We start from the raw sequence: 24,838 nt of genomic DNA, 5'->3' as shown, positions 1-24,838 counted from the left end.
GTCTCAGTGCACGTGGACTGCTGTGAACAGGTGCCCCGTGATGGGATATGGCAAAGACTGGATGTGGAAACAAGGTAATGCATTTTCTTTCTGTCATAATGCTGTATTACCTCCCATGATTCAGTAGTTTTATATGAGGTGCTTTGGAAAAAGAAATAAAAATCATCTGCAAGGATGTCTCACCCTCTACTGTATATTAGTGAGACTGTGTTTCAGATGCCAAATCCCTCCAGGCAGAATTATAAAAATGTTTTGTCCTCTAGTTCACATACTCTTGTTCTGAAAACAAGGCCCCACTGAATAACCAGCTCGCCTGCCCCTTCGTTACAAAGTCACGTCGATTCAGAGGCCCTTGGCCCACTTCCAGCAACCGAGCTCGGCCTGCTAGCGTCCGAATTTGAGCGTGCCGGTGCGCTCGGCAGGGAGGAAAGGACCGCCGCTGGGGAAAGGACCGCCGCTGGGGAAAGGACCGCCGCTGGGACCTTCCGTCGGTGGTCTGAGGGGCGGCGGAGGAGAGTGAGGCCCTGGTACGGGGGCACCTATGCTGGCAGCGGAGGGCAAGGCCGGCAGCGCAGTCTGTATGGGGCCTCTATCACACGGCCCCAGGCCCTCCAGGCCCTGTGGGGGTCCCTCATAGCCCATGTTGAGCCGCAGGGGTTGATGGGCCTGGCAGTAGTCCACAATAGGCTGCTCGTAGCGGTAGAAGGTCAATGCACCCAACTGGTGGGGCACCTGTTTTAGACAGACAGAGAGCAGAGACAGAGGGAGGATGCGATGGAAAGGATGACATCGGGTTAGTGGGCACATGGGTAGGATTGTACAAGAGTGAAGGAGACAAGGAAACAAAAGGGGACAGGGGAGAAAACAAAATGTTAGCCAAAAAAGTGATATTCACAGTAAAACCAAATAATACTTTTGTTGTGTAGAGAGTTTATGTAATCAGATTTTATTCCAATTTCTGCATATATTTTGTTTTTTTTACATAATATTCACTTAATTTTTAACATTTTAAAAAACATTCACATTTGTAATAATGAAAAGGTGAATTGCAACACCAGAAACAATGTCCTATCATATTTAAAAAATATATGAGAAACAGTCCCCCCCCCCCAAAAGAAAAGTTCTGTAGTTTTGTGATTATGGTAAACTAACATTTTCATTTTATGATTGAAAAAACAGCTAGCCCTGGTTGTGCTGCAGCGACAACAGCCAGAGCTGTTTTTCTTTTCAAAAAAATATTGCATACTTTCAAATGATGTTTCTTTTTTTTTTTCTCAATGCAGTTCATTTGTCACACAACATTTCATTGTGCCTGTGTGACTCCAAGCCTACAGCACAGTTAGTTTGGCAGTTAACTGCTGGCCCTCTGTAATCATCCTCACATGGTGACCACCTGAGCCTGCAGCTTGCCGAAAACCCATTTGCTTCAAAGTCCCTCAAAAAATGTGGGCTGCAAAGCATCATTTTTTTTTTTAAACAGAATTGCGAAGCATTTCACTCCTACACTTGCACGCTAAGACATATGTATGAATGACACACAGACCGCGCTGCATTACGACCACGACCTCTTTTGGGTTGAACTGTTTGTACAAGAGCTGGAGCGAATAAGCCGGTGCCAGGTCACTTGTGTCTCTGCCAGGAGCACTTGTCACATCTGTGTCACACACATGTGTCTGGTCGCGTGTTCCGTCCCCCAAACCTTAACACCATGCCAAACAAAACAGATGATACTCTTGTGACACTCTGTCTGCCCAACTAAATCGCAAACTTATTCACGTGAAAAAAAAAAAATGAGGCCAATTAAGATTTCTAACAGGCTGTGATAACAGCAGGGTAAAATGGCAGCTGACCTGGATTAAACGCTGCAGCCTGGCAGAGCGACAGATCATCAGGTCTGTACACGCAGGCGACAAGAAACGCACGACAACAGTGGGAGCTGCAGATTTGACACCAACAAGGAAGACATGAATAATATAACTCCTGACACTTGAGGAGGCGTTGGAGGCAGAGCAAGTGCCACAACTGCACCGTCTCGCTTGCACATCTTTGAGGTTTCATTTTAAACCTTAACCATTGATGGTAACTGGATCTTGAGACATTTTTTTTTATGAAATACTATTTATCTATATATTCACAAGTGAGATTACCGATCAATCAGGTCGCCCTATTTACAAAAAGGCAAAAATGACTCTACTTCTCTCTTGAGTTATTCCCTCAGTAAACATGAGTTTATGGTCTTAATCTCTAGTTTCAAGTCTTCTTCAATACAGCATGATGTTCATTTAGTAAATTATGGTCCATTTAGAGTCAAATAGACCATAAAGCAGGGCATGCTTATGGGCGTGTCCACCTTGTGATTGACAGGTCGCTACCAGTTAAATTGCAGCGTTTTGATCGCCTAAAACACGTGTCAAACTCAAGGCCCGCCACGTCATTTTATGTGGCCCGCGAATCCGCCAGCAAAAAAATAAAAATAATATTTTTTTTTTTTTTTTTGGAAAAATAATTAAAAGTTAGACTTGAAAATAAAAGTATCCCCATGGTCGAAATTATGAGATAGAAAGTTGAAATTATGAGATAGCATGTTGTCTGTGTACCGACATTAAAACTATCACAACAGGTGGACAGGAGAGGCAACAGCCCGAAAAGAGGTTTTCCAACAATTGAAAAAGATCGACAAATAATCCCAAAATGTCCACGAAGAGAAAAATTGATGCAAAGGGAAGAAAATGTAATGAAAGATGGGAAAGCGAATACATGTTTGTGCTTCAAGGAGAACAACGTGTCTGTCTTCTGTGTTATGAGGCGTGTCGGTGATGAAGGATACAATTCACGTCGGCATTTTGACACCAAACACGGAGCTAAATTTAGCCTCCAAGAAAAACATCAAACTGTCCAAGAATTAAAAGGCAGACTGCAATCACAGCAGAATATATTTACACAGCTACAGCCCAGTGCATGCTGAAGGTATGTGAGCAGAGCTCCGACCAGATACAGACTTTTACAAATGTCAGTTTGTGAAGAAACACCATCGCAGACCGAGTTCATGAACTAGCAGCAATCTAACAACACAGCAGCTAAGAGACGAGCAGGTACTTGTGTTTGTAATGAACTGTTGATGAAAGCACAGACAACACGGATACATCATCTATCCATGTTTATCAGACCTGACTCTCAGTGAGCAGCTCTTGGATGTAGCTGCATGCACAGGACGACGACAGGGAGGAACATTAGTGATGCAGAGAGGTGACACAAACAGCTTTGAACAAAGTTTATGTCATAACTTGTGTTTGATATTTGTCTTTGTTATTTTCTTTAATAGTTTGATCTTTGACAGAGTAATGTGGGTTTCTTAACCCTCAATTAAAATGATTTATGTTATAATAACAGAAATGTGTTTAAATATCATTTTTATATAACTTCATGTACAATATTTGTACACTTGAATAAACAATAATCAAATGCAGAGAGAGTTATTTAACAATATTTTAGGAGAAGTTAGTTATACAGTCTTACAGTTACAACCGGCCCTTTGAGGGAGACCGTGATGCTGATGTGGCCCAGAGTGGAAATGAGTTTGACACCCCTGGTCTAAAATGTCTCTTTCAGAGTTTGGTTTTCCTGACCCTTTTCCTGTCATTTCTGGCTTGCCAAAATCAAGATGGTGACGGCCAAAAAACAAGATGGCAACAGGCAAAAATGCCAAAATCCAGGCTTCAAATCATTATTCCACAAAACGATGGGTGAAGTGACGGTGACCACGTCCACTTATACAGTCTAGGACTGTCACTGAATTTCACTAGTACTTTTCCAAATCATTGAAAAATTACATTCGAAGAGCTCTCAAGCAACATATCCTCTGGTTTACCTGGTTAACTGACACACATTGGTTTGAACCGTTTTCATTGAAGAATAGTTATTCTAGATGCACTGATCTCAACCTTGAAACGATGTAAGTCAAAACTAGCTGCCATGTAGCTACCAAAGGTAAGAAAATATAATTTTTTATTTGGTGAACTCATCCCGAAGGAACTACAAATTATGTCGCAGAGGAACAAAGCAAAGTCAACCAAGTGGACTGAGAAAAAAAGAGAATCACTGCTACGTGCGACCCAGAAAACATGTCGCCAATATCCTTGTACATTTATTATACTTATCATATAATGGCATTCGGAGTAGAGGAATAATATTTCAGGGAACTTGAGAGAATTCATGCCAGGATTTGTGAAAAGAGGTACGACTGTGTCAATGAAATGCAGATATATTCTGGCTGAGAAGGGGGAATAGTGTGTGTGTGTGTGTCTAAGAGAGCACAGATTTCAAAGTCAAATGGAAACAGTCTGGGCTAACGCAGCTCGGCGGTTCAGGAATTACCCTGACTCGCGGGGCTGAGATAAAGCCACTCTGAACACATTAACACCAGTTCTGTTTTAGATGAAAAAAAAGAAGAAAAAAAAGTGTTATTTGTTGCCTCAAGCTTTTACTGCCACACGCTTCAATGATGCAGTGCTGCATTACAATTCAGCAAAGTTGTCGTGGTGTATTCTACGATAAAACAGCTGCTGAGAGCCTGCTCGTCTGGTCTGGAGATAATGTATGAAACTGGAGTTCAATTTCCAGCTTTAAATCCTCCAACCCAGCCTTTTCTTTCAGCTCCAACTACGCACCTCCAGAGCCACCGCCGTTCATACCTCGTTCCCCCTCAAATGGACTCCCATTAAACACGGCTGACTACATGCAGTTACATTACAGGCACGCAGTGGATTACTCCCCTCATTCCCCTTTCAGTTTAAACCCATCACCAACCCTGACGCCACCACCACCACCTCAGCTCTGCTCACAGGTCCAACGGATTAATTAACCCATATTAAGTCCTGACCGTTTCAGTGGACTCTATCACATTGTCGGTGCACAAATCTGGCCCATCGTGCAGACAGTGATTTGTTGCGTATTTGTACGTGGACGCCTGCGGAAGGGAGAAGGGGCTGAGCGTGACAGAAACAGAGAAAAAAACACTAAAGATGCTGTAAGAGTTGTATGCACCAGTTTGACATTCCGCCTCCACGCTTCAACATTCAGTGCAGCTCTAAAAAGAACATGCAACGTCGATATCAGACAAACCTGACTTGGCTTGTCAGACGAAGTCAGTGATGCAAAACCCTCACTGTTTCCAAGTTTCCGAGAAAAAAAAGGTGATATTCACCAGCCATCCGTTTCGTTATGAGGAAACGCTAGCTCATTAGGGATGTCATCGGCCTCTCTTTGTGCCTCTCAGCATTAGGAAATTATTAATTCCTCACACTGGATAGTCTGTTTACTGTGGCGACTGCCAAATATGGGAACGGATAACATCTGGTCACACAAACAAATATACAGCACAGACAATTCAATTTCTTTTCCAAATGTTCAATAAAAAAATACATGGTGTGGGTGGGAATGGATGATGTTGGGGGCTTATCTAAAAGGTATACACTGTTGAGAAGTTTTTGATGTTTTTTTTCACAAAGTGAAAACATCACAGGGCCAATCCGTCCATTACTGAGATATGAATCTTGGCTCTTCTGACCCTTTATCCACCAATGACATCCTCTTCCTGCCAGATAAATGTTAAGTGCCTACCACATGAAAAAAAGGTCTTTCTAAATTGTAATACATCATCTATCAATAATTTGATTTCTGGTCTCTGCTTCCAAAAGTAAACTGGAAAACATGTTGGCTTTATGCTTAATCGCATTCAGAGGGTGGTTTCTGCATAAATTCGAGGAGAGCAGGGTGGTGTAATAGCTCATAATCGTTTTTCAGCATCCTTGCAGCCTATAACTGCGAATCAGAACTGAATCGAGCACTTCAACGATCAGCACACGGGCGTGTCTTTGTTCGGACACTTTATATTCCTCTATTTTTGTACCGGTGAGCCCCAGTGAGTGCAACTTGAGACGCTCCGGCAGGAACCTCCTGGCAGTCACAAGGTCTAGACGCTCCTTCCATCCGAGCATAAAGACCCAATGACGCAGGCTGGCTCCCTCACTAAATCTGTGGCTTTCAGGCTTGTTTAGCACTGAGCACATCATTTACATATTCAGCTTTGAATGGGCTCCTGTCTCTGTTGCCACTGTGTGGGAAAAAAAGTAGGTCTGACATAGCATTCACTGATGCTTGACAAATTGGTTCATCTTCAACCGGGTTGTTATATCTTTAGCGAATGATTGCTTTATATGGTGTCTTTACTTTGCAATATCCGACATCACTAAAAGTCCCCTATCTGTGTTGGTCACGGGGAAGAGCTGTGCAAGGTGGAGTACAGAGTATAGTGCAGTGGGAACGGGTAGCATATGGTCACATCACTATGCAGCAGGTAGCGCCCATTTTTAATTATGTATTTCAGTTTAAAAAGGTCAGTGTGCAGGATTTGGTGGCGGATTGCAACTAATTGGAGCCTCTCATGTACGCAAAGCGTGTACGAGAACTACGATGGCCAATGAAAATAACACCCTAATGGCCCTATCTAAAGCCAGTGTTTGGCGTGTCCATTCTGGGCTGCTGTAAAAACATTGCGATGCAAAATTGCGGATTCCGTGAAGAATCACAGAAGAATTAAACACGAAAGAAAAGATACTTATTAATATTCTATTTCTGCCAATAGATCAACCTAAATGCTACACACTGGCTCACAGAAGAAGGCCCAAGCAGTTGGGCAGTCTTCCCTCAGAGTTGCGGTGCAACGGATCACAAAACTCACGGTTCGGTTCGGATCACGGTTTTTGAGTCACTGTTCGGATCCTTTTTCGGATAAGCAAAGAAAAGGGGAGGAGACAAATATAACTTTGCTTTCCATTTATAAATGAAAGAACTTCGAGAACACTTAAAGCAAAGAACTTTGGGCTATAGTCTTACATAAAAATATTGAAGATGTCCAATTTGAAACAAAATTAAATAAATAAATAAAAATAAAATATTCAAGAATACTCAATTCTGTTACGTTGAAGTGCAACATGAGGTATGTTGATACCCTCGTCCAGTGGCGGCTGGTGGAAAATGTTCTAGGTAGGGCCATCTTATCAATTTCAGCAAACATCCCAGTATGATTTAATGCAAAAAAAATGTAAGTATCAAACACGCATTATTACTTGGCAGTTAAATATTTAACATGTATTCCAACACGAAAACAATCAGTAAATAACACTTATATAACATAACATGTTCATTTATTGAGATGCCCCTATGGACCTTGTTATAGGAGGTAAAGATCAGGAGAAGTAAACATGAAGTGTAATTATGAATACTGATGTTAAATTAAGCTATGATGAGTTTTCACTGTTAATTTAACATCTCTATTACATGTTGATGCCTCCATGACCAAGTTAAGCAGATGAGACTGAGGACAGCTATGTAGAAGAAAAGATGTTCACTTTGTCTAATATATAGCTTGACAGAGTTCTCATGTGTGTCCTGGTGTTCTCATGTTTCCTTACCTCCTCATCCCTCACTCCCGTAACTGTCCGTGCTGGATCCGTCCCCGTTGTTTTAAAAAGCTAAATAAATGATTAGCATGACGTCATCCAGCTAGCCAAACCTGCCTGGTGTACAGCTAGTGAAGCTTCGTATGTAGTCTGCTGTCTGATTGTGAGGTCAGGCTGATCTGATATCAGCTCTTTGGCTGCAGAATCTCCGCCAAAGTTCTCCTCTCAAACGGGTCTTGTAGGAGTGCTCGCGCTGGCGCGGGCGCCTGTAGAGACTTCTCCTGACGAGAACGCGCAGCGAGGGGGGCCTGATCGTTCTGGCCCCAAGCTGAATCTATTTGAGGGCGCTGATTGGCTAAATTGTATGTCACTCATTTATATCTTGAATCAGCAATTGGCTAAACTGCTTCATAGACCCGCCTCTTTTGGGCCAAAACGATCAGGCCCCCCAAGCTGCGCGTTCTCAGAGTGTCGAGCACACAGACAGAGAGCACGAGCAGAGAGCACACAGACAGAGAGGACGAGCAGGAAAAGCATAGTTTGTGCAGATATCATATTTTACACACATTACTGGGTACATTCCATAGTTCAAAAACACAAATATTGACAATTTGTATAATTTATGATTATTATCATTTTTTTTTTTTTTGTGTGGCTCATGGTGGGGCCATGCCCCATGGCCCTCTATTGACCAGCCGCCACTGCCCTCGTCCTTTGATCAATATTGAAAGAAAAGAAAAGAAAGCATTTGTCACGGAGAAAAACATTCTAAACATTGTCCTAACTCTACCCCCTCCCCACCCCACAGCATGCGAGTAATATGTGTGTTTTCATAGTCTGCTTTATCTCAGCCATTCGTTGTTATTCAGCCATTCAGCCATGAAGGTACCGGTACATGATGTGGTGTGTTCAAGGACCCAAATGCAGACTCCGGACAGCAGAGTTTCAAACGTATTTGGTTCGTCATGCGTACCGAACCGTGAGCCTCGAATATGCGTATTGTTACACCCCTAATAAATAAATATATATATATAATTCATATTCACACATACTCGCAAACAGGACGGCCAGCTCCACCTGAGCCACAGCTTCCTAGATGTTGTAAGAAATTTGAGCAAAAAACTGTAGTTAGTAGATATAATAAAAGTGTTTAATAATTCATAATTAAGAATTCATAATTAGTCATAAACATAAGGGTTTTGGGAATGCATAATTAAGATAAACATAAAGTGTTGTAAGATTAGGAGCTAAAAGAAATGAAGCTTCTGCCAAGTTGCAGAAGTGTAGCTTATATACTGAAGGATTGTCATAGAAGGAATTAAGCCATAACTGGGGATTGAATGTGTTAGCGGCTCAGGGAGAGATTTGGAGATAGACGGAAGGTGAGGAGTCGCGAACGAATATGTGGGACGTTTGATTTAAAAGACTTTTGCTCTCTCGTGTAAAGGCTCTCAGACGACGGACGTGTTTTTTATACCTGAGGAGCTGAGTTGAGTTTTTTGCAAATGGGGTTTTATTGATTTAATATTGCATAGGAGTATGTACTCCAATGTTTAACTGTAATCGTACTTGCATCAGTGGAATTAAATTCCTTATAATTGTAAACCAGTCTTGGTAGATTTCTTATTGGAGCGTGTCGACTGCACAAAGCAGCGGACACACGTGCTCCGGCCTTCTCTCTGTGGGGTGTGAGTTTCAGCCTCGACAATGTGGTGGTAGCAGTAGTACTCTTAATTAAGGGGTGGTATAAGTACTAGTGGTGGATGTGCTGGTAGTAGTGGTGGTTTTAGCAATAGTATTGGTGGGTGTATTGGTGGCAGTGGTAGTACTGTTAGTGATGGTGGTGGTAGTAGTAATAGTTGTATTGGTGGTAGTAGTATAAGTAGTGGTAGTAGTTGTGGTTGTGGTGGTCTTATTGGTGAGAGTAGTAGTAATAGTTGTAGTGATTATAGTCGTATTAGTAGTGGTGAAGATAGATGTGGAGGTAGTAGTACAGGTAGTGGGGGTAGTAGTAATAGTGGTGGATGTGGTGATGGTAGTAGTATTAGTGGTGGAGGTGGATGTGATGGTGGTTAATTCCAACTTGTAGTCATGTACACTACAAAACTGAACACATGATAAAATAGATTTAAGAATATAGCATTGTTCAGTACCTGTGTCAGCAGACTATAGTTCAGTGAAACAAGTGACAGAGTGATGCATCCTAAACAGCTACAGCTTGCAAAATATGCCATATGTTAATAGCATATACTCAATGTGTTTAAATATGTATATACAGATGTCTCTTGCTCATCAAATGATTCATCATGCTTTGTGAAATCATAAACTCACAAGTTCACTCTCAAAACTGAAACAACTATATCACAAGTCCTCTGCAAACAGCGCCCCTGTGTGTGTGTGTGCACGCATGACACCGCGTGCATGTGGTGGTTTGCACGCGCCGTCTTCCAAGTGCACGCGGCACTAGCCTGCGAGGTTAGTCAGCACAGATGTTGCCAGGTGGGCGTCATTGACACGGAGCCCACCAGTCAGGTTTTCAGCAGAGCGGTGTGCGTGGACGTGTCTGAGGGGGTGTGAAGCTAAACACCATCGGTTTGATTTCAGAGAGCGCATCCCAAGAGGAAGACTTCCCAGCTGTGTGTGTGCATGTCTCCTCTCATGTGTCACATTTCTTAAAAAAAAAAAGTGCTCCCGTTGCAGTCGAAGTGGCTGCAATTGATTCACTCTCCCTCCTCCCTCAGCGTCCCGATACAACAACGCAATTTGAGGTATCGCTGTGTGCTCAATAATTAATACCCCCCTCCCCCCAGCGATCCCATCAAATCTTTCTTGAAATTGTACCCATGCCCACATATTCCAATTCACCCAGAAATAGATCACATGGCAGAAGCCGAAGACGCTCTAATTGCTGCTTCATTGTGTCTCGAAGACAAACTTCCAGTGGTTTCAAGAGGCCTCCCAGGACTTCGATAGCCGCGGAGCCATAAAGGGTCAGTTAACTTCAGAGGCAGAATGTACAACCTTGACATTCCCCTCGCAGAGCTGTGTGTGAAAATGAGCCCACATGTCCACATTTTAAACTAATTGATTCTCTAAACAAGCCGTTAGCCTCCCACTAATTCCTTAATGACTGGAGGTCCCTTTATGTGCCGTGACTCTTGATTACAGGTCCCTGGCACAACACACACACACACACATTCATGGACACACTAGTAAATACATGCAGAAGTCCATTTAGGGAGCTGGTTTAGAGGACGGGAAAGCGAGAGAAAAAACTGGGGAAAGACTGGGAAGGAGAGAACAAGGTCGGAGGCCCCGCCTTCACGCACCGATGGGTCGGCTCATCACAGCCTCCTCCCAGTCGACGGCATGTACAGTAGAGCTTCCACTGACCGCAGCAAATGGGCCGTGAAATGTTACTCAATGCTCGACACGTTGCTTAGCCTGGTTTGCATTCACACACACACACAATTACAGCAACTAATGAACTCGGGGGCTGAGAATGTGTGAACAATGGCAGAGCTTGCCGTGTACAGTACATGCTTACTGTTGTTACGTTTAGTTTTTTCCTAAGAGTCTCATGTTTGCTCACTTCTGTCAGTACAGATTAGGGCTGCAACTAATGATTATTATCAATCTTAACTATTTTCCCTCGATTATTAGTTTACTATATTTAAAATGTCAGAAAAAAAACCCTTAAAAATATTTCAAAAATAGCTTGTTTTGTCCGGCCACCAGTTCAAAGCTCAAAGATATTCCATTTGTAATTGAATAAAACAGCAAAAGAAACAACTGTACAGACTCACATTTCCAAGCTGGAAGCAGGATTTGATGGTGAATTGATTATCATAATTGCAGATTCTCTCAGCAATCAGTTCAAAGAGCAGAAGCGAGTGATTTTCTGTTGCCCTGGGTCGACCTCTCAGGCTACATACAAGCTGCCCTGGGTGTTATTACCTTCAGGCGCAACTTAGGCAAAACAAAAAAAGGCATTTTGCTTTTTCTGCACGCAAAAAGAAATCAACACTCTAGTTTTTAGGAATATTAATTAATCACAGGAGATAAAACATGAGGACTAAACAATTATTGTATTTTATATTTGGTTAGTTATTAGTTGCCATCACTTCCATTAAATCTGGGTGGTGTAGAATAAATGAACCCTATAACAGGCACCATGTGCAGATAAAACCATCTATGTCCTTTTTATTTCTATGTTATCTACATGCATGCAAATGATCAAAGTAAGGGCACGCTGAACAAACACATTTCAATTGCCTCCAGCTCCACTTATACAATAAATCTCCTTCACCCATTCCCTGGTGCCCAAGCGCATATTAAGAAGGCAGAATGACGGTTGTGTCAAAGGAGAACAGTTTGTCGTTCCATTTCTGCCGTCCCACATGGAATTCAAAGTCCCCAAATCTCTCGGCTGGTCGGTGTCTCGCTTTATGTGCCGCCTCCAGTCGCGGCGGCACTGGCAGTGTGCTCTGAGTAATGAGCATGACCCAACACAAACGCTGTGTGGCCAACTTAGCTCTACAGCGGGAGCGTCAGTCGCACTTTAATCAGGGATATTGGGCAGGAGTGTGCCTGGGAAGGCAATGCCGGGGCTTTTAAAGACCTGACTAATAAGACATGTCAAAGGGCGCTGGGCCGCAGCCAGAGCCGAGACTGGAGGCGCAGACCTTCTCCCTATCTGCTTCACATCCTGACTCACTGCCTTGACAGCATTCGGACACAGATGGCCTTTTTTTATTGAACAAAGCTAGATATTCACCAATGCAGACTGACAATACACAAAAAAAAGCATCTCAACGCAGCATGTGGCGTTCGCGCTTAATCATTTTCTGTCTCTCTCTCTTGGCTCTCAGCGGGTTTTCAACCCTTGCATGATCGTTTTAAAAGTTGAGACGAGGATCAGGAACAGTCGAAGTTCACTATAGATTTGGCTCCTCGAATCAACACATTCCGTTTCGGCATTAAATGTGTGAAATGCCTGTTTGTTTTAATCATGGCTTGGCGAGGCGCTCATCCCCACCCACTCGTCGGCCTCTGGCACACAGCAGTGAGGCAGTGATTGAGCGGTTGGTACCTCAATTGATTGAAGAGGAAGATGGAAAGCAAAATATTGGGGAGATGGACACGTCTATGGCGCTCTGACTGTTCTGTTATACAACAAAGGTAGGAATACTCCTCAATTTAAAAAGGAAAACATGGCATTAATGCACTTAATTGAATTGGTCCACAAACCAATGGGTGACATCATGATGACAGCGTCCGCTTCTTATACACAGTCTATGGGCATAGCAACAACATTGTATAACATTGTAAGGCCTGGTTGTGGAAAGCCATCGCTGTGAAACCGTGGCTGTAAGTAACGATTCGGAAAAACATCTGGTTTGGCTTAAAATAAGGACACAACTTCATGTGCTTCAGGCAAATAGTGTACGGTCCCCTAAGTCAGAGTCCTGTTTGCTTGTCCCATACACCACCGGCCTTTAGAGGACTTCTCTTCTTCTGAGGTCTAATAATGACACAGATGTATATTGGTGTGTCTCATACAGATGCTAAAGGGTGTCCTGTGACAGTATCAAGACGCTGAGGGGCGCTGACCAAGCGTCGGTATTTGACGCCCTGTTAGGGAGACCGGGCCGCTTCTGGGTAGCATCACAAGTCCTGGCTGGCACGTAAGAGATTTTTGTGACCTTTTCAAATTGAATGCCATAACACACTCATATAAAAATGTATGGTCCTGCTATTTACAAAACATTAATATCATATATCTGGTTTACAAAACTTAATTTCGAAGTATAGCTTAGAAGTAGAATCCTTAGAGCTAGCACGCTTTATAAAACACACACACTCTGAACTAATAAAAGGTTGCATTGGGCGTGTTTTTCTTTTACTTTGCTACGCACACGCATGCGTGGAGCAGCCACTAATTTAAATTAAAGCGATAACAACAACTTATTTGGCAGTAATTATGATAGATTGTGGAGTGTTGAATTAATGAGGAGGCGTATGTTTTCAGTTCAAAAAGGTAATTAGCCATCGGGCTGAAGTAATCGCGGGAAAATCCAGTTCGCTGCAGGCCGTCCCCGAGGGGACAGTTTTGCATTCGCCCGATGCAGAGCGAATCCCCCCGAGAGAGAACCTGTTCACTGAGAAACCTTGACCAGACTGTTCCTCAGGGGCCAGAACATCTCTAGTCTGAATTTCAATTAGAGGTTGTGCAAATGGAACAAAACCCGACAGCGGCGAAGCAATGCAGTCATGTGGAATTCAGAGAATCTGTGGCAAATAACTCCTTTGATCATCTTTCCATTGTTTGACAGGAAGTGCAGTGCGGTGCCCGTTTCATCTCTCTTCAGCTAAGACTATAAATCCATATTCATTACTTTAAAATGAACTGCATAACACCGTCACCTAAATAATCTCATTAGAATTGAATGGCATGCTCTTTATTGTATCGCAGCAATCGTTCACCAAAACACTTTTGTTATCTCCTTCAATCTCCATCGATCTACAGCTTGACCCACAGTAGTCACTTCTTACGCCATCGTGTTGCTGTCTTCTGCTTTGTGGCATCTTAATTCTCATTCTGTATTGAATTAAGTCCTTGGTTGTATATTGTAACTACAGTATGATTCCGTAACTGCGAGTCTTTGCATATGAGAAATAATCTTAATCCTAATAGAGGGTCTGAGGATGAATGGGGTCATATGCTAAAGATTGTAAAGCCCTTGGAGAAAAATGTAGTGTGGATTTTTTTCACAAAGAGCTTTTAGACTGGTCTTAAGTGTTCAGCCAATCTTAATATTATTGATCTTAGAATAAGACTAGGCAGTCTGTTTGCCCAAAGAAATTATCCAAAGCCCGACTGATGAGTCAGCAGAAGTCCCATGAATGTCATGTTAAGAAATCACAGCGTGTCACCTCAGGTTTGCATTTGTTGACGTTTTATTTTTCATTTTACTGAATTTTCACAGTAAAATGTAAGTGTAAATCATGAATTATTCCAGAAGGCAAACATTTCTTTTTGACGATTTCAGTTGTCAATACACCCACTTTCACAGCAAATGAGTTCCACTTCAAAGGCGTTAGTCAGAGCATTAATCTGTTTGCACTGTTTGTGCAACAGATGCAATTAGATGTCTATCTTGACTTATCTGTGTTGTACTATGCCATATTATAAGCTCCTGCAATTTAAGGGAAACCAACCTTTTGGCGATGAAATCAGACAGAAAGAACCACAATAAGTTTCCTGTGTTAGTTTACCATGTTCCTCATCTTGTGACGCACACAGAACAAAACATGTCGCTGCAAGCAGAGGAGACAAGCAAACAATGGCTGACAGGACCGACGAGGCGACATCGTAAACCTTGCGAGATGCCTGGTTGGCAAATGGTAATTAAAACCGCCTGAATCCTCAAATCCCTGATAAATATTTCATCAGGCGGCTGTTGGTGATTGCTGTTGTAATAGAGCAACAGTATTCAAATTGCCTTTAGTAGTCCCCCCCCCCCCTCCCGCCCACTCTCTGTCTCACAGATGGCACTGGGAACACAAACTTGCGTATGCATACAAGTACCGCACAGATACATGCATATAAACACACATGGCGCGGTGAGTAATGGCACTTGTCATGCTCGTACACAATCACACATGCATATTCACAGGAAGCGTCTGGCTGCTATTACCGAACAAACAATCACACTTGTGCTATTCTGATCAGAACTTCAGCAACATAGTAATTAGCTCGAATTCATATGTAAACACTGCGTATAATTGTAACAAGTTCTGCACAATGGAAATACACACGATTGGACTGACAATATGTCTTTGAACAACAGAACTGCATTTTTCACTGACTTTGTTGGTTTTAATGTGAGAACATGAACATCATTTATTCCCTGCCTTTCACCCAATGAATGATGGGACAAGTCCGTACAACTCCATGACCAGATAATAGACAAGTGTGTATGACCGATGAATGGCTGGATGTCACACCAATGTACAATATGAACAACATGTCAATGTGAAGAAAAGATATCGCTCCTCTGTTGTCGGTGACTGAAAGATCTATAGAAAATCAGTTTGAGTGATGATCCTCTTGGACCCGCATAACTTTTTTTTTTTTAAATATTGCAGTTATACACTCTCAGGTCCAAACCATAAAATGACTCCTGTACTACCTGAGGGGTTTCAGACAGGGGCACTGCAGGACTTCAAAGCACTTCTGTTAACATACGAGGTTACACAACTAGAATTGGAGGTCTGAAACCTGAATTTTTTAACATCAAAATACTCCAGTCTGCTGCACTTTGAACAGCAGTTGGTCCGAGCCAACAGCAATATCTTTACATGCACCGCCAGGCTCCCTGTCACTGTCTCTCGCCCACGAGCTGTTCTCTTATCTCGTTTTATTGCTCTTTCCCTCATCTGTCCATCATCTTCTTCTTTCTGTTGCACAGCTCTGGTCGCACAAATGATTCAGAGACACAGTAAACGATACGAGTACATGCAGAGCTCTACATGCTATATGCACAGTATGTGCTCATCAAGTCGCCCACGCTTGTCTGATTCAAACCAATGAGTATTTTTTGGATGATTCGTGTCTACTTTATGCTTTGATTTGCTTGTTTGAAATGATTTTAAATACCTTTAAATTAAGCTATTCTCGGAATCAGATGGTTTCTCCTGTCATGTCCTTAAATCATTTAATTTATGGCTGAACAATGTAATGAATGGACTTATTAAATATGATGCTTAGGAACAACGAGTTTCAGAGTTCTCTTGATTCTACCTTTCTATGAAGTAGCTGCAGGACATGAGTTACACTTAAAGGGCCAGTGTCTAGCATTATATATATACACACACACAGTATATATCCACAATATTCAATAGTCACACATCACTTCATCAATTGAAAATGAAATGTAACAAGGAATAACAACAACGATATTGTTGGCAGAGAACAGGAAGCGTTACATTACTTCATGTAAACAAAACGTAAATCATCAGCTGTGAGCTCCAGATCAGACTGGAGACTTAACCACCCTAAAGATGGACGGGTATTACTCGTTATCTCTCAACGTTCGTACTTTTTAAAACAAAAACATTTTTTCATATTACGATAATCACTGGAAATGGCGTAAAATATAACCAACAACAGCAGGTAGGAAACAGCCAGCCTTGTGTAGGTTTTTTATATTGTGAAATATTTAAATGAGGAGTTATCACAGAGATAACTCCTCATTTGAACTTCACCAATAAGCTGTTCCTCGTCCATCATGGCACTTTCAAAGTGAGTGACAGGAATATATGAACGGCCCCCAACAAACATTTGTGAGCATCAGTCAGAGCCACATTGATAATGAGAACATTTGTTCTTAAAAAACTCATGGGTTCAAACTATTTAAGATCATTTTTGGCCAACTTTGACTGCTCTTCTAGATGCCAACAAAACCAACACACTGTCCCGCCCATGTACATTAGTTAGGTTGTAACTAAATTGGTCTTAATCCTTTAGCTTTCATGACATTTTGAACGATCCTTTTGTTGTCACATTATTATTCTGTTCAAAAGGTTCGGAGTTGAGGTGTTATGCAAAGCCTCAAACCCTCCCAAACAGAAACGATGAAGTGAACCTCACACTTTTAAGTTTCAAGTCGACAACGCTGCGGATGTTTCATCTGGAGGTAAATCAGTGTCACGATTTAATTCCCCCAGCTCAAGTCAACTTCGAGACGAGCCTGGCAGGCCTGTCCTCCAGTGAGTAGCTGACTAATGAGCTGGCAGACTGCACGCCGCAGCAGACGTGTTGTTAAGAAACATCAGATACAGTACTGACTCAAGTAAACACACTTTGGTAGGTGCCGTGTCCTTCGAAAAGACATCTCTCGTGCTCTGAGACTATAAATAGACGAGCTGTGTCATTTTATTTACCACCTTGCTCCCGGCCAAGTCAAGTGTCAGCCCAAACTAGCACTCCAGAGTTCTTCTGGCTGATAGTGGCGGTCAGCTTGCCGGTGGCAAATCTGACTGCTTTTTGCTGTCCTGTCAAGTTTGACGATCAATCGCTCACTCGGTCCAGCTGGACGCATATTCGGTCTTGTGCACTTCCTGAAACGGATTCACACACGGCGCCTTGTCTTTTTATGGTACATTTTCAGATTTGACATTTCCCTCTTCTGGACCAGACCCGTATAACATTTCCCTCTCGTTCTACTCCAAATTACATTTCACTGATTGGCAGAACCCAACAACTGAACACGGGTTTTAAGCCAAGCCAAGCGCACGCAGGCGAGCTCAATTTGTATCCTGGTATGTACTCGGACGGAATTTAAAGCTGACAGATGTAGAATAACTGGCCCACTCTGCCCTGACTGCAAAATCAAACATCCCCCCACAGTAAATCTGTGGGAACGGCACTCACAATGGAGATGCTGAGAGGTGACCAAGGACTTAAGACCTTGGGGATCCCTCTTGTCAGTTATCTTCCCGCAACGGCATCACAGGCAAATCCTCATGTTTATGGAGCAATACAGATATTCATTAATACAGCCGAACTGTCTCAGGGCATCTTCATACTGATCTGGAATACTAATACCTAGCTGCATACCCGATTGAAACCTCGTCAGACTTTTAATAGAGCGTAGCTGGATGTCCTTGTCAGAACAGTTCGTTATCCCTCACGATAAGAAAACTATAATTTTCTCTTTTACGTTTTGTGTTATTGCGGCAGTACGAGGTGATCTGAGGATCATTTTGTTTTAGTTTCGCGCCCATTTAGAAAGTGAACTCTTTGTTTGGGTAATTACACACCAGCTTGTGTCTGTATGGCTGATTCTGGACTAAAATGCGAGATACTTATGATAATTATTGCTCCAATATTTTTTCTCCTCAGTCTTCACTCCCTTTATGGAGGCATTGTTACTACTTGTGAAAAAAAAAATAACAAAACATGTTAATTGATTCAGAATTAGTTTGACATTTGGCTGCATCTGGCAGCAGTTAAGCATGAAAGGATGGTGACAGCATTGCTGTCAAAAAAATAAATACATGAAATGAAATGTGTTACAATCATAACAACATTTTGAAGAAAATGTGACGACCGTGCCAGATCTGAAGTAAGAAGGAATGCCTTTTTTGGATGAAATTCAACTTGATTTACTGGTGATTCGTCTTCATCGGACATCAAACACATCAAGCACTCTAAAGGGTAAGGTCTGCTCATTTGAACAGGATGTGTATGATGTTTGTATAAGTACTGACACAAACGTCTTTGGTTTTTTTCACACAAGACGCCAAGCGTATCTTGCTGCCGTGGCTTGCCACCGCGGATTAAACGCTGATATGAATAGACTGCAGACTGAAGTCAAACACAGCTACACGGCGAGAAGTTAGAAAGGTCCAGTCTGTGATGTGAAGGCTCCAAAGAACAAATCTGCTGCAGAAAATATCATCAACTGGACAGGATGTGTCAGAAACTGCCTGCGGGCAGACGTATCTCTGTATTTGAATCAGCTCCTTATCAAATGCCAGATACTGGCTGCATTTGATGTGTAGCACACTGATATACATGACATGCGGTCCAACCGACGATGCTACGAGAGTCTTATCACATCTAATGGCCTCAAAATGCGGCGCGCTGTTCTGTACGGAGAACAAAAAAAAAGAAGAAAAAAGGGAATCAAAAGATTGAAGATGCTTTCTTCAGTCTCAGTGATGCGGAACGCGAAGCCGTTCCCTTCACTTCTCGTGTGTCGGCGTAGACATGAAAGTGGCCTGATGGCTCCAGCCTTTTTTATTGCAGTCCTCCCGGGGTAATTGCAGTTTCTTCCTTACTTTTAAAGCCCTGTCAGTCTACCGGAGCTAAATGACAGCCTAGTGGTAACCGAATTACAGGGAGGAGAGGGAGCCAAAGAAGCACCTTCCTCAGACTCGCTGGCCTAAGTGGTCTGATTGCTCGGTCATGTCCTGGGCATTAAGAGCGACGTTTCCATAGCGACACCTCCAGACACGCATCAAAAAGTTCTCCCAAGCGTCTGATGCAAAGTCGACTCAATTAAGTCTCGTTTCTTTGGGAACAATTGATTGTTTTCTCTGCGGTGTCACTCATGCCTTGTCGACGTGCAATATCAACTACCACATTTTTTTTGTTTCAACTGCAAGTTCTTGCAAAATATGTTGTCTTGAGAAACAATAAATTACACAACATTGTTAAGAGGATTTTCACTGCCATCTTGGTGTGAATATTTGTCTCATTTGTGGCTGTGAAATGCTGTTTGAAATCACAGAGTGGGGCACCCCAGAGTCATTATTACACTGTTTATGCATTGCAAGTCTGGTAAATGCTCAAATTTCTCTGTGGCATGCTTCCACAGCTATGGCTTCTGTTGAATTGTAATATGAGACATCAGGTCTTCATATTAGCAGAATGATTTGGCTTTGTGTTTATCTCGGAGAGGCAGTTCAGACGAGAGCTACTATGTTCAGCAGCAGAATGTTAACTCAAAGGGACATGAAACAAATGTTGCAGCTGTTTGATCAAGATGAGACCGCTCGTTATCACTTGTTCCAGAATGTGAGGGACATGGATAATGAGCACGCTCCATACTAAAGCTATATGTTGGGTTTTTATGTAGCGGGGCTCCAAACTCAAATAAATACACAGAAAAGTTCAACGCAGCAATGCGATAAAACGTCAAGAATTCTGAGTTTCCAACAAAAATAAACATGCCTAAGAAGAAGTGTTTAAGTCACCAGGCAATACTTAGATTTAATGAATACTTGCAGTGGCTGAATTTGAAAGAAAGTATGACTCATTTCATACATTTAACGACAGTGGAATCCTGGCCACAATGCTGACTTTACCTGAGAAACGTATTGCTAACAAAACCATTTACCAAAGTAAAATAAGTAGATACAATTTACAAAAACCATCAAATGCTACTGGAGGTTTTTACACATTTTGTCCTCACTGTGGTCTGGGATGCACCTCCATCATATCAGCAGCGGACCACATGACTGCCCCTGTATCCAAAAAAATAAAGACGACCAGTAAAATGGCAGCCTAACAATAGTCTGACTCACCAGATGTTTGACTCCAGATAATGCCTCCATTGGTTCCAGCAGGTTTTGGCCGGCTCCATCTCCTTCTGCTCTGCACTCTGCATTAACATTTTCAAAGCCCCCCCCCCTTTCAATCTAGTAGCAGGATACTAGAACCGTCATGTTGGGAAACTGCAACCAGCGTTTTGATCTGGCACCCACGGCCAATGTTGTTCAAACAATTGTTATCTTAATTATGGTAGAAAAGCGATTTGCATGCCCACATGCTGGTTTTATTTCCTTCTGCTTAAAGATTAGCTATGACATTGTTGAGACCTGTCTGTGGTGCCTGAAAGGGTTCATCCTCTGGGGATCATGAATGTCTGTACAATATTTGATCAGTCTATCCAACGATCGTTGAGATATGTCCGGACCAAAGTGGCGGAGGCCGACTGACTGACATTGCCATGTCTATAAACCAATGACAGCACCGATGAACTCATTTGTGACCATGACAACATAATACTTTTACAGTTTGGTATCGTAACATGTTTTCATGATCTACTGATGTGTTCCTTCAGTTGTGTAGTCAGCCAAGAGATCTGGAGCTGAAAAAAATGCCTCACAGTAAGCTATAACGACGTCTCTCTCAATTCTGCCACGCATCAACGCTGCCTCAACGAAGGGCCAATACATGGTCTACATCAGATTGGAGTGTGGAATTTCCCATGCGATGCATTGAAAGTGTGGAAGGGGGGGGGAAGCCTTCCCTCTGCTGATTGGTGCAAAATGGGAGCTCTGACTGTCATCATGTTCATGTCTCTGTGTGTCAAAGATTAGATTAATCACAGGGGTTTACGCTGAAAGGTCCTACAAAGGTCTTTTTTTATTTAGGATGACATTGTTCCAGCAATGGTCATATGTTGTCAGAGTATTGCTTGGCAACTTGATCACCGTGTGATGCTACTTTACAAGGCTTCTTGGCTCAATAACAATATGTGAACATATACATCCCAGTTGAAGTCTGTACAGGTGGTTATACTGAAATGCGGGGAGTTTCCTGTTACTGCACTCTGATTTTCTACTGCGTTTCGTTCATGGTCTTTGAAAGACAGCCACCATGACACAAAACTTCAGCTTACATGTGTCTTCATGAAAGCCCAAGTTATATTTGACAGCCACATTTTCATGTCAACCACTGGTCCCATAATGACACACAGTAGTCACTTTTGCCCACCTTGACTTCCCTGTCACTTCCTTACCCCTTATAGCAAAACATGTCGAGAGCAGAACTGTCTCTGTGCAGCTTGTAAAGATGTTGTTTCATAATTGGGACAGGGCCGGGCAAAATTCTACGAGAAAACCCCCAAAATTCAATATTGGTTGAGCAACAAAATTAAATTCAAACAGAAATGGATCATTTACTCAATGGCTTTCAAGTCAGGAGGAGTCCTGTCGAGCTGCGCGTAAACATAGGTCACATTATATTTGAGTTAATGGGAGTTACATTGTATGTGCCCTGAAATATGGCAATATTTACCAAAAACGTACCTGGGCGTTGCTGAAAACCTCTTTGAATATCACAACGCTGCCCATGTTTTGAGACACAGTAAACCTTGCTTGCTTTTATGCTTCATTTCACATGAAAAAGGTATCTAGAGAGGCGAATAGCAATGAGGACAAGCAGATTTGTGTGGGAGGAAACAATTGATATCACACACACTTGAGGTTGGAAATGGTGAGGTGGAAAAAAACAACAACAGATAAGCGAGGGAGGGATATGCAGACAGAGGGGGGAAGGACACATGAGAATACAGTCATGCGCCAACTGAGCCGTGGCTATCATGGCTGGGCTGTGGCACTCATTGTGATGAAAATGTACAGGAAACGAAGCTGCCAGCTGTCCCCCCCCCCCCATTATGACATTATCTCAGAAGGATGGCCGACAGCGGCAGTGTATCCCATCACCCGAAACCCCCTCCTACGCCCCCTCTCTGGCATGTCCAGAGGGGAGCTCGGTCACACAGTGGACGTGCACGCTTCACACATGTATACACACACGGCGACAACACTAAATAAAAAGGGAAAATCACATCGACATTCATTCCCAAATGGACACACCACACACAAATACACTGGCTGAAAAGCGATGCCATCTGACAGTGTTAACGACGTCCCAACGTGGCCCGCGTGTCGCCGGCAAACGAACAATACACTTCGAATCAGGACAAATTGCACTGTAATGTGGGATGCGACATGGTCATGATGCCGTTATTAAAACAGTGGGCTGGATGAAAGCAGAAGCGGACATGCAGAAAACAGCAAATTTGTTACGTCTAATGTGCTTACTCCGTAATGCTCGTCCAGTGTTCAATGGATATTGACTGTCAATTTTGAGGTTGCAGCATTGTGAAAAAAAAAACCCCAACCATAAGTGAGAGAGAAAAAGCCCGGGAATAGGACCCAAAATAAAGGACTGCTTCAACCAAATGACAAAACACATGTGGCCAAAAGTATTCGGACATGCGCCCGCCTCAGTACTTTTGGTCTAATTATGTTTGTCAGTGTCGTAACGCTACAGCACGTGATGCAAGTAGAAATTCATGTTACAAGTTTAGAATGCTTAGTCATATGTAGTTTAGCACAAGATCCCCTGAAAAATGCAATGTTTTTGATCAGCTCAGCTGGAAAAGCAATGGTCTCATAGAAGAGCACTTGTCATATGAAATGACAATAACAATAGGATACATAGATATTAATAAAATACGACAATAATTTGTAAGATAAAAAGTGATGACAAAATAAAATATAATACGAGATCCACACATTATCACACCAATGCGTCAAATGCCGCAGCTTGTCCAGCGCCACTAAGCTTCAAAGTTTAACAATCTAATCTAGCTTAGTTGATGGTAACTTGACGAATGACTCACGCCAAGTCCAATCTCACGTGAGTCATGTGACTGATAAAACTAAACAAACTAACAAGTCACGTGACTAACCACAAACAACTCAAGAGACCAAAGGAGAAACGTCAATTTCACTTCAAATTTGGCACGGGACACGAACAGCGGCCTCCCCGACAACAGTCCCGTGATTGTTTGTCGGGATGAATTGGAAAACCAGACTGCCAGCAAGGATAACTGCCTGCACATTGTGTCCACATTTTACCATCTCCTGAGAACAGGCAATCCTAGTTTCCTTTGACCATGACCACGATCCTTCCCTAACAACTTATGTTATCGATGGAGAAAAGCAGAGCTCGATATGGAATCGGCAGCAAAAATTGCCACAGTAAACCACGTCTAATGTTCTCGGTCAATACTGTTCCTCTAGTGTTCAATAGATAATGACAGTGAATTACATGGTTGCAGCATCGTGGCAATATGAAAGAGAATAAGCCTGTCGTCCAGACGCGCAGTACAATCTGTGTTGAGGCATCCAAGCAACATCTGGCTCACTGTAAATATGCTGCCGTGAACAGATAACAATACCTTCAAACAGTTTCACAATGACAGTCTCCTACGGCGAAATACATTTACATTCTACACATTCAATACCTCGGCCAGGGAGGGAATGATATGCACATAATAACACCACATGGGATGGAGGGACGGCATACCATTTTGTACACCTTGTGTTTTATGCACATACCAATGAGCTTCCTCGTGCCCAGGCAGTGCAGGTGATGTGCCTGGTTATGGGGCCCGGCTCATTAAAAACAGAAAGAGAGCGCGCTTCTCTGGTAGCGCCTTGGCAGCGCACGTTAACGTTTCTGCACACCGTTATAGGTATAAGCTGACATTCCTGAGGAGCCACCCCAACTAAAAAAAAAAAGAAAGAAAATGCACCGCAACGGTCAGAAATAGATGTGAACAACCAGCCGGCACTGCGGATCCCTGCGCCAAGTTGTGTGCCACGCTAGCAGGCAGACCCCCGCGAGGCCAGGAGGCTCCGCCGAGCGGGACAGACGGAACAGGGTGGATGTGAATAAGACCTCCTCCGCACCAGCTTTCCACTTGAACTCTGGATGTGTCACAAAGATTAATGATTTTCTTTCTGAATTATTCTTGACTTTCCTCTTGTGCAATAAGGCCAAGAAGACTCGCACTCAGTTCAATTGAAATCCCGAAAAAAAAAAAAAAAAAAAAAACTTTTTCACTGTTTCAGCTTTAAAAAAAAAAGTGTTTTCATGGCTTTGACTGCCACTGAGTCATCAACCAGCGATGTGAGGAAGATTTTTTTTTTCTTCGTTCTCTCATTAACACTTCACACTATCTACATCGTCATGTAGTGGCTTGTCAATATCTTCGCTGCGCTGC

The 24,838-nt window shown here is 42.7% G+C and overlaps 1 protein-coding gene across 1 annotated transcript in view; it reads right to left on the bottom strand.

The window, feature by feature from the left end:
- Positions 1-384: 384 nt before the first annotated feature.
- LOC306792356 (leucine-rich repeat transmembrane neuronal protein 4) overlaps positions 385-24,838 on the bottom strand; it is a gene marked incomplete at both ends in the record, with an annotated part of 106,780 nt that continues 82,326 nt past the window's right edge. Inside the window, one exon of the mRNA XM_079289427.1 lies at positions 385-732. Within this exon, the coding sequence (XP_079145553.1) occupies positions 385-732 (348 nt within the window). The remainder of the gene's footprint in view (positions 733-24,838) is intronic.

Source organism: Melanostigma gelatinosum, assembly GCF_949748355.1.
Source record: "Melanostigma gelatinosum genome assembly, chromosome: 18".
NCBI lineage: Eukaryota > Metazoa > Chordata > Actinopteri > Perciformes > Zoarcidae > Melanostigma > Melanostigma gelatinosum.
Note: the sequence above shows the minus strand (reverse complement) of the source record. Positions and strands in the feature narration are given on the sequence as shown.